The following is a 19,615-nucleotide window of genomic DNA, read 5'->3' as shown; positions in this document are numbered from 1 at the left end:
TGATTTGAACTCCAAGTTCGAAAAAAAAAAGATTAAGGGGTCTCTAAAACATTGGATTTTCAACACAAACTTCCTTATCGAAACATATTTCTTCTTCTATAGTTTTATATACATAGTTCTGTTTCGTCGTGGAGGTTTCCCTAATTGGGGTGGAAAGGCCTAAGTCAATAAGTTTTTAACTGAAACCCAATATCAAGTTAGAGTATAGAATCAACAAAGTTAGCTCAACCCTAAGGTTTTTTTTTTCCTTTTTCTTTTTAACACGCGCGCTGTGTGTTTTGTGTTGGTTTTTTCTTTTTTGGCTTGTATTTGTTGTACCGTTCTAAAAATAAAAACGTTTTCATGTGCAGCTGAGTCTTGGCCCACGTCTTCCTTTTCAAACGAAGTCGCCGTCAGCAGTGACGTCGACTTTGGCGCAGACGTCGACGTTGTTGTTACTGAGCATGTATTTGTTATCGGTTATTTAATGTGATTTATTTGCGTGCGACTCTTGATTTATATCGCCTGAATTGGCTCACTCACACTGGAATACACAACGACAACAACAACAACAACAACAATTTTCATGCTCTATGCGAACTGACACGCACATTGGCACTTAAGTGGGTCAAACAAATAATAATTGGCACGCCCCGCTCTCCCTTTGCCATTACCATCATCGCTGCTTTTGGCCTGGCCTCAATCTTTGTTATTGTAGTAATAGCACTTTGTGTCGTCCTTGTCTTTTGCTTTTCCTTTTCCTTCCTTTCCCCACACATTTGTGGGCGTTGTCGTAGTCGTCAATGGGGGCTGGGCCGGGCCAAGGTTAAGCTTTCCCCTCTCCCCGTAACCGTTTACCATTTGCATTTACCTCTTGTTACTTCCCACACTAAATGAGGTCTTCCGCGTGTGTCCATCATCGCATTGCGTCAAATATATATATATATATATATACATTATAATTCCGTTTATAAATCAATGAATTTACATAATTGAAATCTCTACGCTAAAGCCAAATGTCAACGAACCGTTATAATGACATTTTATTAAAACAATCTTCAAGCGTTTATTGAATCTATTTATACATTTGATCGGTGAGCTAAGAAACTGCGCAGTCGGTCTGGATTAAAATTAGTCATTATATTATTAAGTCTATTGATTTTGAAGTTCCCAAAAGTATGCTACAGTTATTCGTTACAGTTAGTACAGTGTTGAATCTATGTTCAGTCAGTATTCAATTAATCTGAATTTGAATCATCGTTTCATTTATTCGATTCTATACAAAGTATCATTTGTACTTTAGATTAGGTAAATGATACCTAAATACTTAAAATACCTTCAATACCTTAAAATATCTTTTAAAATATGTCATCAAGACTTTTTCAAAATGTGAATTGAATTTGATTATTCCCTTTTTTTCAAGGATTTACAATCGTTTAGCGGCTCTGATCGCTTATATTCAAATATTTCAACATTTCAAATCTGTGAATATTGACTGATCACTAATTTTTCATTATTCTGTATTGAACAATTTGACCATCTGGCTTCCCATTAATTAATATGGAGTCATTTTCAAGCCAAAAGGAACTTGAGCATCATTTTCAATCTTCTCAATGTGTATGACTCATCAGACATTTCGTACAAGTCACTTTCACCCAATGGCAAAGAAAAAAGCATCTCAGCATGCATAGTGTATGTTTTTGTTGTTGTACTGTTCTTGTTATCTGTTTTGACAAGCCTTCAATTGAGAGTGTCCGTGAGTGTGTGTATGCTCAATGAGTATATTCATGAGTTCGCTCAATTGTACTTAAAGCACGCAGCGGCAGCAAGCAACAAGTGAGTGGCAGTTGTTACCGCTGGCATTTCCATTAGCCAGCCAGTCAGTGGCAACAGTTGTTGCAGCACCGTTGCATGTAATGCATAATTAGTTACCTCTTAATCTGCAACTTCGTCGCGTGTTTGGCCAGCGTTTTTACGTGTTTACTTAATTGCCACGTGAGCGAGAGAGAGAGAGAGGCGGAAAAAAGGGGGCACCCCAGCGGATATGGATGCATCATCATCATCATCATCGCCCATCTTTCGTGATCAGCGTCATCCGTCGTCGCGTTTAATTCCACGCCCAAGTGCACAAGGCAACAGAAAAAAAACTACAGAAAATACCGAGTGCGCCTCTACTCATTGCATTTTTTCCTTCCTTTTTTTTATATCAATTTCAATTAAATTTAATTTGTTTCGAGCAAAGCGCAGAAAAAAGGCCAACAGTAACAAAGTGTTTAAAATAAAAAGAAGTTTATTTTTGTGTGTACAAAACAAAAATGAAATAATGTGAAATAAAAGTTAAAGGCCAAAAACCAAACAAAAAAAGCCCCTAAAAAAAAATTCAACAATATTTTAATAAAAATGGCACAAAATCTAACCGTTATAAGGGGCAGCAGCAACAGCAGCAGTGGCGACAACAACAACACCAACAGCAGCAGCAACAACAACAGCAACATTTCAAACTTTAACAACTTCAAGCCAAAGGATACAATTGGCTGGAAAAACTACAAGAAAGTGAAAACTTATCTCATTCTCAAAGATCAGCAGAGTGAAAAGGTACCCAATCCAAGTCAAGATGAACTAGCTTTTACCCATACTTAGAGATTGAAATCTTCTGCACACTTAATGAGCTGTATCCGCTATTAAGACTAGAATGCCAACAACTTCCTTTGTCACACGACAATTATGAGACACAAGTTTAGAAAGTTCTTATATAGAAAATAATTAAAAACTTATTCTATTCTATTCAAAATGAACGGGAAACAATTCTACATATATTTGTAAACACTTTTGCAATGACAGACAATTGGTATTTCCAATAGAAAATTTGAACGCATTTCTAATTATGCAAAATATAAATGTACGAATTGTTTACGAATATCATGGGAGACTTTTCAAATTTTAGACAGGAAACATGTAGAGAATTTTGTTGTTGGAAAACATTTTCCGAACATACATATGTGGACAGTTTTACCTCTATACACACACATACAAAAGCTAGCCATGTTGTGGTCAGCTCGCAAATTTTTCGTTTTCGCATAAACATTGTCAGAAGATGTTGAGTGTGACGTCAATGATGATATAGAGATAATATTATGAGGATACACAGTTGATAATGCAATGTTAACAATTCAATAAGTTCCATTTAATTTAGAATTCTCATAATACATTCTCATAGAGATAGGCATAAATCAAAAAACTTTGTTTGAGCGGGGCTTCAGGTCATTCTTACTGATTTATTTGTAAGATTTTAAATTCTAGGCAGCACAAAAGGTGAGCAGGTTGTCTGTATAGCTATTTTAAGAACCACCAAGTTCTCTCATCAGCAGACTTCGCTAAAGAATCCACAATTGTAATGGCCATACCATATCTTCAACGCTAAAAGTAGTTGAGAATTCAAACTACATGAAGCGAAAAAAGAACGGCAAAGCCTGAAGCCCCGCTCAAACAAAGTTTTTTGATTAACATCAATAAGGTCGAAATCTAGACAGATAGGCATAAATGTTTTTTAACTAAACTACATAATATGTAAGTTTAAAGGGTATCACTTGACTTTAGAGGGAGCGAAGACTATAAAGAGCTACCATTTCTTCTTTTAAAAAATTCAAATTCAAAGTCCACATAAAAACATTTGAAACTTCTTTTCCAACACAAATTGATGTTTATATCGTGTAAGAACGAGGGGGAATACCATAAACCCAGCTACAAGTCCAATGCAAAACACAATAAAGGCTTAAACACAATCAACCGATCATTGATCAGAGGGTTGTAGACCCGTTATTTTAGATTATTTTTGTAAAAATCCCAATAGTTATCCGGATTATGCGAATATAACAGCTGCGCAAAATATTTTATTGTTTCTTCTTCAATATATTTGTATTTCAAGCTTTTCCACCGTATTCTTAAGGGGATGATCATTCAATTAGATTTTTAATGAAGAGATAGTGCCAAATTACATATAACCTTATAACCGTAGCTTTATCTAATTTTGGTCCTTTGCTCAATAGCTTTTAAAATAAATTGTTCCTTTTGCCACAGATTAATCATTTTCTTGGATTAACTGGATTACTAGAAGATTCAAACTTATGAAATGTATGGATTAGCTTATCAACATATCATTTTATCTAAGCTCTATCTAGTATATAGATTGCATGATATTCAGGACAGATGACTGAAATCTGCGCAAATGACAATTTCTCTTCAGAATGATCAAAGAAATTTCAATCTTTTCTAAGAAGCAATCAAGAAAACTGTTAGTAATTTTTTCGAGTTAAGGTGGGTCTAGGTCTCCTTAGTCCTCTTCTATTGTAATTTATATTATAATTAATCAATCTTTGTCATTTTCAAAATTGAATGAACCACAATAATGCAAATTAGCTTGGGTGGAGAGCTTTTTGTTTTTTTACAATGCTCAGTAGGCTAATTAAAGTTTGCTAAAATAAAAGTTGTACAACAAGAAACTTTTTCTATAACCACAATACGCTCTCTCCTTCTCTGTCCCTCCCTCTCTCTCTAGTTTTTTTCTCTCACTCTGCCTTGTAATTAACAAGCAAACAAAAAGACTACAAAAAAAAAAAATAAATAAATACCCACGAAACAAAAACAAAAAAGTTCTTTTATAAAAAGTTATTAAACGGTCATGACCCCCATTTTCAAAATGCCTTATCAACGCCGGCAGAGGCATCAGCAGCAGCAGCGGCAGCAAAAGTGGCATGAAAAGCGAATATAAAAAACCAAAGTAACGAGGGGAAAAGGAACACAGCGAGAGAGAGAGAGAGAGGGAGAAATAAAATAAAAAAATGACGAACTTGTTTTTCATAAGCCCACTAACAGACAGTTGGTGGGAGATGGAGTGGGACAGAGAGGAAGACGAAATTGAACCCCCACCCAAAACAGAAGCCACAGCTGGAGACGCCAGCGTCACTGGCTACGTTTCCATCTCCTTATCCTCACTCCTTCCTCCTCTTCCTCCTTCTTCTGTTAGCAATGGATCAATAAATATGGATGACATGGCATTGTCCAGATTGATGTGTGTGCCGGCTGCATGACAAACACACAAAGATATAGATACACATACATATATGTATATATCTTTATATGTAGTAGATGGACTCCATCTTCTCTCCTCTCGTATCGCCCCCGTCCATCATTCTGTGTACATCCAAGAGTTGTGTAATAAAAATGCGCGCCGATGTTGCCCATGTTGCCATTGCCGTTGCCGTTGCCGACGCCGCCTATCAATGTCAAAAAATCTGACACACAATGAAAATATATTTATGTATAAGTAAAGTAAACAAACAATTAAATTGCTTAGTGCCTAATAAAATAAATGAATGCTGCTCGCTCTGACTGCCATACCAGATATGACTGGATATCAACTCAGACATCAAGACAAATGGACAGACACACTGACAGGCCGACTGAACGACAGCAGTTGGCACAAATACAAAATATTAAGATAGAAAGAAGATTTGCAAAAAAAATTAAATCCAACCAAGCAAGCAACAAAAAAAAAAAAAGACAAAAGAATGAAACCTAAACGAAGAATAAACATAAAATCCACTTGGGCGTATACGTAATATATCAAATGGCCCGTTGTCATTGCCATTGATGAGCAAGATGAAAATGAAGATGGGGACGAGGATGAGGACACTGATGATAATAATGGTGATTGCCAAAGGAGTGGGCGAATTGGCGGAAGAAAATAAATGAAAGATGCTGCATGTGAAGCTACTTGTGTTTCTTTCTATTTCTGAACCGTTCCCACATGTCGTATACGTAATTTTATTATATGTAAGTGCTACTACGAAAATGGAAAAAACTTTCATTACTCGATTTGACAACAATCAATAATCGAAACTATTTTCTTCAAACTTGAATGTCGAACCTTAATTTTAACAAAACTTGAACAATAACCACAGAAGAAGAGTTGTCAAATAAAAGATAGCCACAGGATAGGTCTGGAATTATCTAGAAATTCTGGTTTTAAGCCATTCAAAGTTCATTATCTGAAAACGATTGCAAAGGTTCATTATTTTCAATAGATTATACGTCAATGCTTACCCTAGACGACCAACTTTTTGCCCAGTTTACATATTTGGCCAAGGTAACTTTTGATTTGTGATAAAATTTTAAACAAAGCATAAAGTTTGCACATTCAGCCGTAAAGGGATAAATAATATTATGTATTTGTAAATTTTTCTCTCTAAGTTTTTTAACTAGTTTATTATCATTATTGGTCTTGAAGTCCCTTTATTGACTCTGGTTTTCCATTTACATGAACCATTTATTATCTATTTCATAGCTCAGAATCAGCCAGACAAAATGTATGAACAACCTTTTTAAAAACCGATTGCCATCGAGACAATTATTTGTTTTTAATTTGTGATTTTAACTGGGTACGCTTATGTATATTATTTAATCATGTCGTCTGGCTGTCCCACTTAGTAACTCAAGCCCAAATGTTAGAGCTTTTAAATGAGAGGGATACTAATACTAATACTAAGGACTTCTAAGTGACTTGAGTAAAAGTTCTCTTGTCTAATTTGAGAGTTGGTGGTTAATGTTAAAGGCTAAAGTTTTTCAAATTAATCGCTGTAAATATCTTCTTTTAACTAAAAACACTTTAGATAGAGTTAATGCCAATTATATTGAATTCCCAATTCAAAATGAAAACAATCAGTGCAAGGGTATACAAAATTCGACTCTTTACCATCATTCGAGACCTGTTGATATTGTATTATTATAGTCATTTTGGTTATTTCAACATTTGTTATTAGCTATGAGTAATTAAATAATGCATATAGATTTAATATGCTAAGTAATTTCCCCAACCCTGATTTCTATTTATAGTTGCTGTAAATTACGTGGCTTATTTTAACAGTTATTTGTTAGAAGTACCGCATGGGCGTTAATCGATTTTAAATAGAAATATATTTGCAATTCACGCCCCTGATATATTAAAAGCAACTGTCTTATATAAAAGCAATTTATATGGAATTCCATAGATAATTATTAATATTATAATTGCATTTTTATTTTCAGGCCTGCCACAAACCAGAATCGGAACGTTCCTATTTACTGCGCAAGCGTCCCGCACCCGTGAGTGCCTCCACAATGGAGAGAACAACATTCGTTTGCTACACTTGTGGATTGGATACCCAGTCATCTCAGTTGCGATTGATTTACTGTTGTCCCAATGCCGAGCGAGAGCCCTACTATTCCTTTATTAAGACCATGAAGGTCTATAAAAACGCTAGTCCCATTAGTCCTCAGGGTGAGTTTAAGAATGAAATTCAAATGATTTCAATTAATTGGAGCTGCTCTTTTATTGGTATCATTCCGTAGGCATGGTTCAGGTCTGTGCCAGCTGCAATGAAAAGCACTCAAGCCGGGCTGAGGGTGTTCCAGCAGCAGCGGCACCAGTGGTAGCACCTCCACCAGCATCAACATCAGCAACACCAGCAGCAGCACATCTCTCAACTGCTGGTAACTTGGACTCATCATCGTCCATGGTCAATTCGGTCATTTATAATTCAAGTGGAAATAATTTACCAGCGTCTTATACTACAACTACGACTGGTCGCCAATCACCATCTGAGAAATCATTGGCCAATTCAGATTCAACTAGCAATGTGCGGTTTAAGGTGAGAATTCGTTACGAATTCCAAGCAGATCAAACTGGTCTTCTCGCTCAATCATCAGCATCAGCATCAACATTAGAATCAGACTGCCATCGTATATACATTTTCCATCGTCATAAAATCGGTTAAGCGCAAAACATGGAAATTTACTAGCAGTTAAAGAGACAGATGTAGAGAGAGAGCTAAAGGGGGATGAGATAATGTTTATATATACATATATAAAAGAAAAACTGATTAAGCGAGAGAGAGAGGAAGAATGGGAAATGCATTGGCTAATGGGAGCAGAGTGTTTGTTGTTCTTGCTGTTGTAGCGATAACATTAATGACACTCGATTGATAACCCAACGAACTTTTGCTACCATAAAAGGTGATGACTGCGTTGTCGTTGTAGTAGTTGTCGTTGTCGGCAGACACAGCTGATCATGATGATGATGAACTGGCATTGTTGAGTAATCCATTTGCATGGCTGAAGGTCGATCTCTCTCTCTATCTCCCTCCCTCTTGCTCTCATAGTGTAGAATAGTATGTGATATCAATTATCTTCTTTTTCTTATAAAGTAACACAAAGTCATTGAAAGGGAAGGCAAGCAGAGTGTTTAGCAAGAAGGTGGTAGGTGGCAGAGACTAGGCAAGTTTCATTAATTTCGTTTGCTTATCAGGTCTACTTTTGGGGCGTGTCAACCTAAGCGTCCAGGCAGTCGAGTGTCAGCATGTTAACCAATTTGAGTCAACACAAAATGTCAAGATAAGATAAGCAGAACAGAACAGAGCAGAGGGAGCAGCCCCAGTCTCAATAACGAACCACGGCAGCTCCGCATGCTCCCTTCGGGTAGTTGACTCGTTTAATAATTCATATACATATAAATGTATATAATGAAATTATAGTAAATATAGAAACACACGAAAAAAGAAATAAACTAAAAAAAAACGTGGGTAAACTTTGCCGATTCGTTTTTTGAGGCAACTGCTTCAAACCGGTTCTATCTCAGAGACCCATAATTTATAGCAGCCAGTTTATAATGCACTCTTTATTTATTTAGTAATTCTTGTTGCTTACTCTTACTCTTCTGTTTTAATCCTGCCGAGATAAAAGTAATAATAAAAGTCTTCTCGACTTTATTTCATAACAACATTAGCTTATAAATAGTTTCTTTTTGTTGTTGTTTGTTATCACCAAAACTGCGACTACGAATTGGACTTAAACAATGATTTTTAAAGACACTTAAAACATCAAGGACTCTTCTTGGTCATTAAGTAGGTGAAAAAAAGTATTAACGTTATCAAGCAACACGTACATAAGTGTATAAAGGGATTACAATTTATTAAAGTATACTAAAAGTTCCACATATATATAAGTCAGAGCTATTTGTAGGTAATATTCTTATAGACGGTATGGGAAGTTCATATTGAATTTATATATTCTTCAAAAGAGGCTTAGTTATTTCTAGGCAATTTAGTTTTGGTTAGCCAAATGACATAATCAAGCAAACAATTAGACTACATCTTATTATAGCATATCAATTTCTACATCAAGCTGTTTAACTGAGAAACTAAACTGCTAAATATAAAACTCAAATGTTTCATAACAAGTTAATTTTCGTTTGTGCTCTAAAACTACTCGACAAATCAATTTATAATTAATGTATTTCATTACAACTTTTTAAATGTATTCCAATTATGACGTTTACAGTCACTTTATTGCCAAGCCTATACGACTTTTGTTTTGAAAATGCAATCAAATCGGATGTGTTTTTTTTTTATTGCTGTAATGAGTTGATTAGTTAATCAATCTTAATGGCAATAAGACGTTAATCATTCCTTATATTCAAAGTGTTGGCAATCAAATAAACTCAAGTGGTTTTAACAATTCTTTCAACTTCTATTGAAATTTAAATTCATGACCGTAAAAACATCTACAGCCATTTTACTGTCATATAACATTGTACAAGTTGTTCATAAATTATACCAGTGAGAGTTGACTTTTAACTGAAATATCTGCAGTTAGCAACGTATTTGAAACGGTTTCTTGAAATTTCACAATATTTGCACAAGACGAAAATAAAATTAACACTCATTTGAAGCGCAACCTTGACTGAGTTTAACGACATACATCTGCGTATGTATTTATTTATTTATTTATTTATACCCAAAGGAGAGGGATATGTACACATACATATATGTATGTATACATAATTTGTTGCTGTTATTTGAATTCTAAACAATTGCAAAATGTTGTACGGTCTCTTGAATAACCTAACCCCATCCCGTTTTGTTTGCTTCGCGTGTAGCAAAATGAGAAAAAACAAAAACCAAATGAATAAACCAAGACAAATACTTGCTTAGCTGAGTCAAAATTGATAAATATATATACATATGTATAAGAACTTATCTTTAAACAGGTGCCCAAAGACCCAACCAAACCCCTTTCAAAATAACTAAAGACAAAGCTAATGCCCAATAAGACTTCTGCTCCCATTTCTACTTTAGTCATTGCACAATTCGAGACAAAGTAAACTTTACGAAACTGGAAAACAGAAACATAAATTAAATACACAAGATAAATGCAAATAGATTTTATCAATAGCCAACTCAATATTTAAACATTTCCATTTCTTGCGTTTTGTTTAAATTTGCATTCTCTTGATTGTTTCCTCCCTCCCTCCTCCACAGAGGCTGCTTGAATGCCAGTCTTGGGGTTTTGCATTGCAAATATTTGCCTTGACAACACTTTTTCCCTCCATTTCTTTCTCTTCTCTCTTCGGAAACCTATTGGGAATGGTCTACATACGTACGTACATATGTATGTGAAAATACCCACATATTCTACAGATCGTACACATTTAGGTATTATTAGGCTGGTAAAAAATATATATATTTACCAATACTTAAAACTTATGGATTTACCATATTACTGCTTATTTGTTTTTGTATGAAAATTATAGATGAATACTTATATATTAAAAAAATTCATATTTTGAATTCTAATGTTTAGATTGGGGATTGAAGACAACATAGAGGCAAAATATGTAGCAAAAAATAATCTAATCAGAGTTATAAATCGAAAAGATCACCTCAGACATTTCAAGGAAATTTCTTTAAGAAATAGCTTATACTTTTAAATTTTAAAAATGAAACCAATTAAATTACAATTTCAAAAGTTCAATTCAGACATTTTCAGACACATTTTTTGAAATATTTAAGTTACCTAACTTATACTTAACCGATACCAATAATTATTGTGTTTTGGTAAACGAATATTCAAATCTTATTTGATGTGCGAATTTGTCTAATTCCAATTTCTAACTTGGTTAAAAAAAGAAAATATATCTCAAAATTCCCAAAATTATCGAACATCTTTGAAAAAAAGTTACAAATGCAGTCTATAAAATATAATAAAGTTAAGTTCTTTCTTTTATATACCATTCAGTTTTCAATTTTAGAAAACAATTTTGTGAGCCACATGTCGTATGAGCGATATTTGCCTTGACTTGTTCTATTAAAAACAAACCAGCCTAACGTTAATACATACATCAACTTAAAAGATAAAACAAAGTTAAGCAAACAGCTGACTAGTCCGTGTCATTCAACTTCAGCAAATACCAAAGACAACACAAAAAACTAAAAAAAAAACAATCCCAAAATAAATATTGAGCTTAAAAAACAAAGTTGTGAAGAAAAAAAGAAAAGCGGAAATATTCGTTTATAAGTGTATAAACTCAAAAGCGTTGTCAACACTCACCTATAAGTATTTATTCTTATTCTTATTTTGTTTTTGTTTTGTTTTGTTTTTTTTTTGCTGCGATAATTACTATTCATTCGTGTAGCAATTAGTTTAAGAATCAGCAATGAGTTCTTTTGTTGACACACTTCAAGATTGTATAAATCGTTATAAGCAGAATACACTAGAGATGTTTCTGGGGGAGGGAGAAAGACAAGACTCCAGCTATTGAATTTTAATGACACTTGGGCAGAGTATTGACATGCATACATACATACATACATACAAATGAACATGCCAAACGGCCAAGTCATTATGTGTGGGCAATCGATGGACAATAAATGGGTAAACAATTCGTACTACAAAAACAAATATAAAAATTATTAAAACAAACAAATTCAAAAGAAGAATTTCGTATTTTGGCAAGAAGGTATTAGGTTTAAATTATACTAATTTTAATATAAATATTTTTCCCATATAAATGTTTTAAAATATGGTCATATAGTAGACGAATTTCATCATAAGTTAAAGCCTTAAATGGTCTGATTCAGGTAGCTTATCGAATTCTTTCTCTCTCTATTAGAAAAGTTGCAAAATTTCTCTGGCTTCCTCTTGGTAACATAATTTGGCATCCTTCCCATGTATTTTATAGAGTATTCTGCTAATCTTTTAATGCATTAACGACACATGCTTAAACAGGTGCTCTTAGAATCTAGAATGGAAATAATCTGCTACGTAATTAAGTACCGTCTAATGCGGCATTTACGATTAAAATAGCACCAGACTTGGCCTTGTGCTTATCTGTTTAATTAATTGATGGGCCATAATTCACTTTCTTTAGCTGGAGTATACAAAAAAAAAAAAACTATTTTGATAGATCTACATCATTTTGCCATTGATTATCTATCAGTTTATCAGTTAAGCAATGTCATCAAGTTACACTTTGGATTGATTTCAATGGATACTCTATATAAAGTTGATAAGAAGCTATCGTTGGTTCTATTTTGATCAAGAGTTTATTTGTAAGTCGCAAAATGTTTGCGATAAGTCCACACAGTCCTAACCAGTTCGAGGCGGTTTTCAAAAGACGAAACGGAAGGGGAGACTAACAACAAAAACAAAAAAAAAAGGGAAAATCGAAACTCAAATACCAAATGCCAGTCAGAGAGTCAAGTCAAGTGTGATACTCCTTGGGAATGGCAAATCAATTGTATGAAATATTAAATGAAATTTCTGATTAGATAAGTCGAAAGGGGGTGTTCTGACAGTAGGCAGTAAGAATTTGTTTAGCAGTCCATGTGTGATGTTCTTACCATCCATACGGAAATAAACAGTAGTAGTCATCGACGTTTTTTTTTTCTATCTTTCTTCTGCAGCCCTACGAGACGAATTCAAACAACTCAAACTCAAATACGGCTCGTGACCTTAAACAAATAGCCAGACGCAGTGATTCGAGACCCAATTCGCCAAGTTCATCCAGTCAAGGAGCCATCGAGAATGGAAACGGCCATGGACAATATCCGTAAGTATATTCCTCTCCCTCTCTCTCTCTCTCTCTCTCTCTCTCTGGCCATGACGCAATGAACTAATCCAAAATGTATCTGTTTTTGGTTTTACAGCTGTTCCATTTGCAAAGTGCTTTGCCCATCCAATAAAATGGACTGGCTATCTACAAGTGCCGAGCATATGAATTCCCATGCAATGCATTTTCCTTGCCTCAAGGCCAATGCCGCAAGCAGTACAACAAGCAGCAACAATAACAACAACAACAATAATAATAATAACAACAACAACGAGCTAAACAGCAACCGCGTGTTGGTCTGCAAAGATTGTAAGGATTATTTGGCCAGCCAGTGGGAATCCATGGATGCGGAACGTGTACCCTTGGAGCATAGAAGGTTTCTCATACATATAATATTCTCTCAATATATTGAACAAAAACTAATTGCATATACCTTTTGATTGCAGATACAACATTCCCTCACCCATGATGACCAACTCCAGCTCACCAAATGGATCTCGTCATGGCGCCATGAGCATCTGTACACCGCCCTCAACACCATCAATATCATCATCAACACCTGCCAGCACATCGATCTATTGCTTTCTCTGTGGTCTCCATTCTGATTTGACTCTAGCCAGAGTTCTATATGCCAGCAAAGAGGTATAGGAGATGAGGGAAACACTAATTAACAAATAAAACACGCTTAAATTAGGATAGAGTGTACCTTTTAGAAGCTTGTAATTGCAAGTAATGAGTATTAGTAACAGAGAAAATGGGAAATTACAAATAGGATACATAAAGATATATTTCTATCTTTTAAGTAATGAGTATTAGTGACCATAAGAAACAACTAATTCAAACTTGGAGTGATTATTTAAATCTGATGTATGGCAAATTAAGAACTTCTAATTAATATTTGGTCAATTCACTTATTGGAGCTGTTATTAACATTCAAATAGGTATCATTATTTGATTTACAACATCAACTCTATAATACATCATAGTTGTATGTAGATTGTAAGACTTTGTTGTCTCAGTTTGGTTGTCATGACCTACCAGAAACCTGTTGTCTTGTCGTAATACCTTCAGATCAGACATACATCTTTTTATCTGTTATTTAAAATCTATATTGACAAACTGGCATTACTCTATACAAGATCAGATATATCACAAAATGCAGATTCATGTAGAGTAAATTTAAATCCACTCCTTGTTTCTCTGTTAAAAAGCTTACAAGAGATTAAGAGAGGCTTATATTGATTAGAATTTATCGATTTTCTGATTCTGCAACAGTCATTCCGTCTAGAATTGAGAATTACACAATATTAATCCATCTATAAGCCACATCAATTTTGTTTTGGGTCACATTCTGTTATGGCACCCGTAATTAGGTCTAATTTGCAGATAGGAATTGTGTTTTCTCTATATAGTTATCAAATAACATAGATAGGTAATGTATTTCTAGTATTTTTTTATGTATATCACTTGCAATTGTGATAAGATATTATTACATGTATTGTAATAATTATTGAATGATTGTACAATAGATAAGTTTCATATAACATGTATCTAATCTATGCATGGAAAGATATAGAAGAAAGTCTTTATTATATTATCAGTGATGCAGAATTTATATGGTTTTTCCTATTGTAAACATAAATTATTGTATATATATTTATTATACTGTAGCCTATTTGTTATTAGTACTCATATTAATTGTATTTTTCGTTTTAGGGATCGCGACCATATTTTCCTCTGTTGTTGAAACATAATTCTTTGCCAAATGCCGAACAGCTGAGGAATAATTCCGCCCTGGTTTGCACCTTTTGCTATCATTCCATGTTAAATCAATGGCGCAAGTGAGTTGTAATTAAATATTTAATAACCAGCTTGATATTAATCGTCTTTGTTTTTCTTTATGTCCAGATATGAAGCTCAAAGCCCCAGCCTGAATCCAGCTGATCGAAAGTACAATTGGCATGACTATAATTGTCATCTGTGCGGCATAACGACTTATAGGAAACGTGTACGAGCTTTACCTGTCAATGAGTTCCCCTTTGTGAAGCATCAGAAGAGTGATGACGGGCTGTTGCTGGAGAATGGAGAATATGCTGTCGTCTGCCTCGATTGCTATGAGAGTTTGAGGTAGGAACTGGTTAAGGCCAGTTGTGATCATAATTCAATAAAAAGTTCAACAAAAAGGATCTCCTATTGCAGACAACAAGCATCGCAACATGATCGATTTGGGGTGCCTATATCGAGGCGGGCCTACAATTGGGTACCCCAACCGCCGCCGCCCGAGGATAGTCCCGAATCGGCAGTAGCACGTTTGCCCTGCGGCGAACGCTCTGATCGTATTGTGAGTAACTTTCCATTACTAACCTGTCTCTGATAATAACATTTCTTTCCATTCGTTTAGCATATCAGCAATGCATTGAGGCCGTTCCCGGCAGGGAAGAAGACCACCAACTTATCGCCAAAGCAATATGAAAAGTCAAAAGAAGGTAAGTGATTCAATGAATGACTGTGGGACATTTGAGACGCTTCACAAGCGCCCCCAAGGTGAAATACCATATATATACATATATTTATGTATATGGGGGTGAGGGTGACGATGTTCAAGTGAAACCCAACTCGCGTCAATAAATTTCAATTGGTTTCACTTAACTTTGCTCCCTCCTCCAAAACTTAATAGCCTTAGTTTTCTGTGTGTGACAGATTATTTTGCATTCTGTCCATAAAGGTTGAGAGTTTAAGAAAAATGCAGTTGTGAGGTTTGACAGTTGAACAAATAGCTATACACATACATAAGTATGTATATTGAAATGTAAATATAATAGGTCCAATGGAGAATCCGAAAGAGAACTCAATCAATTGGTTGGAACCAAAATTGACACGTCTGACATATACGAGCGACATGAAGTTTTGATTCATACTTGACATCAAGAAATCAAGCAACTTCTTATATAATATCATTTAAATAAAATCGTTTTGCATATGAACAAGAATTATTTTGAATGTGTGTATTTGTATATTGAGTATACATATTTAAATAATGTTCTGAGAAATTGAAACTATCAAAACATAAGAACGTTTCTTGAATTGTTTTTGTTAACCTGGCATCATCATAATGTCAAGTAGTGATCATTACATATATCTAACTTCCGATTTAATGCTCTGTTCTGAGCTGAGAGAATAATCTACAATAAAAACTTTAAGTACATTTTCTTTAACTTATTCGAATGGTTTGTTTGTTCATCCAAGTTTCTCATATGGTTGAAGTCATTTCAATTCAATTGGCATTTAAAAAGAGCTCCAAGTCTTTGCGATTATAATCTTGATTTACAAAGGAACCGATGAGATTTTTGTAGTTGCTATATACGACAACCACTTACATATATTATTTTTTTTTTCAAATATTAAATGTATTATATCCTCAAATTAAATTCACTCGTCTTAAGATTGCTACTTGTCAATATGGTTTAGTCAAGAAATTCTTTCCCGCTTTGAAGCTGTTACATAGACATGTTCTTTATATAGATAGTGCACCTTATAAATATCATTAATTATATAAAACCAATTATATAAACCAAATTGGACAGCAAATCCAAGTAGTTTTTGAAATTTCTGCTAATTATAACGAATTATAATAGTTTAAACACTATTTTAAATATATGTTTCACATCAAAGACAGTTATTAAATATTGTAAATGCATTCCGATTGACAGCTTTTTGAAAGTAATCCACTTAAATTTCACTTTGGTTGCTTGCTAAACATAGTTCCTATGATTTAATGGCTTCATCAAACTTCGCCGCTAATATTCAATACTATTCCTAACAGGTTAGATAACAATTAAAAAAGAAATAAGTAAAAAAACTGAGCTAAACATATTAGTGATAATAAATTAATAACAATGTTCCACTGCCTAAAAGCAAAACTGTTTGAAAGAATAGTTTTTTAAATCCCATTTCCTTCAAATTATTTGGCAGCTGGAGCACTGCTCCATAGTTTTTATTGAAAACAATAGAAAGTATAAAATATTAAGTGTTTGAATTCTGCGATCTTTGTATACATAAATAATGCCTGTTTAGCAATAATAAGTCATTTACATGCTTAGCTCGTTTGTTAAACAAATAAATTCGAATCACTCATCATTCCATGGTCTTCCGAATTCCAATTAGTTGTGTAGCATATTCAAGTTTACTTAACCAGCACTCGACTCCATACACATTCCTCCTCCCTCACTTTATGCGGGGAATCGTAACAAATATTTTGCTCTAATTGCATTTTTCTATTTGGTTTACAATCCAACAAAAGCAAAGCAGAAGGAAAGAGAGAGGGAGAGAGAGAGAGAAATGGAAAATAGAAACCAACTTGAATAGGAAATCAACTGATTAAATGCCCCATAACAAGCCCAAACCGCAAATGGAGAGGGGGGTAAACGAGCCGTCAAGGGAAGGAATAAATATTGATTTTTTATGAATTGCAATACCCCCCCACCAACCAAACTCCATCTCCACCTCCACCACAAACCCCAAGCAGCCATGCCACAATGCCACTTTCCCCTTCACCCATCACTCCATCTCTTATTTATTTATGCAGCCCCAGCAGAATGGCGTCGGTAAACTTCTTCAATAAAATGCCAAAAAGGAAACATCATAAAAATAAATAAACACAGAGAAAACCGCACACAGACACAGACACACACACACAGAGGTAGAGGCAGAGGCAGAAAACCCCAAACCGAGTTTGTGTCTGTGTCGTCTCTTTCTCTCATTGTCTGGGTGTGTGTGTGTGTGTAACTTTGCACACCATTTTTTATGCAGACCTCCCCTTCATCATCATGCCTTTCCATCTCCTATACCCTGAACCACAATATTTCCACCTACAAATGCCACATCCGACAACGAACGAACCAAACGAGATGTATGTAGGTGGAGCAGAAGGGGGAAGAGGACGACGAACAAGCCAAGCAAGCACAAATAATAAAAGCAACAGCATAAAGTATTTCGAATTGAATTACTCCGTGTTATCCTGTCAACCATACGAAAACACTCAAGACCCATTCAACATGCCACACGCTTCCTGCCCACAGCCCAGCCCCCCAGACCGTCACACAGTTCTGCCCAGCAGAGGGAATTGTCCTCCGCCTCAACCACACTAACCCACCCACCCACCGTTTAAGGAGTTCGCATCGATTTGCAAAAGTATATTACCAACCCCAACCCGAACTAAACAGTTGACAAAGGGAGCGGGATCGGGTTCCCAAGGGGACTGCCAATAAAATGAAGTTATGCCTGGTTGAGAAGGAGGCGGGGGTGGTTTTTAGTCGACAGAGAGTGTGAGTCAGAGGGGGTGGTGGTATAAGTAAACATAAAACCACTGAATTTACGCTTATTGCACCCGCAAACATTTTGTTTAACACAACAACCCAAGTTCGACTCGAGTCGACTCGACTCAACTCGACTTGGCCCATGCCACTGGCACACGCTACTCCTTCCTTTATCCATATCTCGCTATCTCACTCTCTTTCTCATCGTCTCCTTGATTTTGTTCTTTATGCCTGCACAGTGGTCTGGGTCTTGCCATTTCCGGCCTCAATTTCAAAAGAAGCTCAAATTTCCACACAATTTTCCGGCTTCGCTCTTTTGCACTTTGTTGGTCTGCCACTACCACCCTACCCCACCCCAGCCCAGCTCACCCACTGCTGTCAGTCGTGTTTCCTCGTTGCCACTTGTTCAGTCACTCACCATCAGTCGACTTCCCTCGCAACCCCCACAATCCCACCACTTCCCCACATACATTTAACCGCCTCTGGTTGTGCTTTTATTTTTTTGTTCTCATTCTCGTCATCGTTGTTGTTGTTGTTGTTGCCTTTACTTTTGCCACCTTTTGCCACAAAAATATTTCAAACACTTGCAACCGCAGTCGACGTTGAAGTCGACGCCAACGCCAATGCCTCTCCCTCTTACATTCACTGACCTCCCTGCTCAGCCTTGTCTTGCCCTGCCTTGTCCTGCCCTACCCCCCCCTGCTCTGTCGTTTCCGTTTTGCGTAGAATAACAGTTACATTATCCTCTTTATTGCCACACTTTTCAGACACACAACGAAAGAGATGGCATGAAAGACACAAGAAGGTTGAAAAGGGAGAGAGAGAGAGAGAGACAGAGTAAAAGAAAGACCTAGAGCGTTAAAGTGAGATAGATACATCCAGACACAGACATATTTGGCTTGTGGCAAGCTTCTGACCTCCCAATGCTCTATACACTCTTTGTGTGTGTGTGTGTGTGTGTGTGTGGGGCATAAGGACAACTGTGGGTAAAAGTTCCAGTGTCCGGAAATGTGTAGCAAAAAATGTGCATTTATTTCTCTTGCTCTCTCTTTCTGTCCTTCTCTCCCGCCTGTGCATACATATGTACGTTTGTTTGTGTATGTGTGTGTCCGTGTTAACTTGAGTCTCAGTAAATTGTGGTAAACACGAGAAGCCAAGTGTTTGGAGTATTTATGTAGTTATGTGGCCCCACTGTGTTTTGCTGTGCACAGTGTGCCTGGTGGGGTTTCTACTCTCAAATAAATTTACATAATTGGCAAACATCAAGGATTTCGGGCATCATCTGCTGTTGGCGACGACACTGGTGAGACCTTAGAGAGCGAGAGAGAAGAACAAAGCGAATAATAATATCAAAAGAGGATTACCATGGTGTTAGATGGTGACTTGAGTGTTTGTATAG

General features: G+C 35.7%; 1 protein-coding gene across 1 annotated transcript in view; it reads left to right on the top strand.

Annotated features, from left to right (window-relative positions):
• The window catches only part of px (plexus), an 82,628-nt gene that overhangs the window by 26,864 nt on the left and 36,149 nt on the right, over positions 1-19,615 (top strand). Inside the window, 9 exon segments of the mRNA XM_068291753.1 lie at positions 7,063-7,294; positions 7,366-7,664; positions 12,756-12,901; positions 12,999-13,277; positions 13,348-13,543; positions 14,618-14,742; positions 14,810-15,028; positions 15,101-15,242; positions 15,303-15,387. Of these exon segments, the coding sequence (XP_068147854.1) occupies positions 7,063-7,294; positions 7,366-7,664; positions 12,756-12,901; positions 12,999-13,277; positions 13,348-13,543; positions 14,618-14,742; positions 14,810-15,028; positions 15,101-15,242; positions 15,303-15,387 (1,723 nt within the window).

Source organism: Drosophila tropicalis, unplaced genomic scaffold (genome assembly GCF_018151085.1).
Source record: "Drosophila tropicalis isolate 14030-0801.00 unplaced genomic scaffold, ASM1815108v1 contig_593, whole genome shotgun sequence".
Classification (NCBI taxonomy): domain Eukaryota; kingdom Metazoa; phylum Arthropoda; class Insecta; order Diptera; family Drosophilidae; genus Drosophila; species Drosophila tropicalis.
This window is presented reverse-complemented; position numbering and strand designations above follow the sequence as displayed.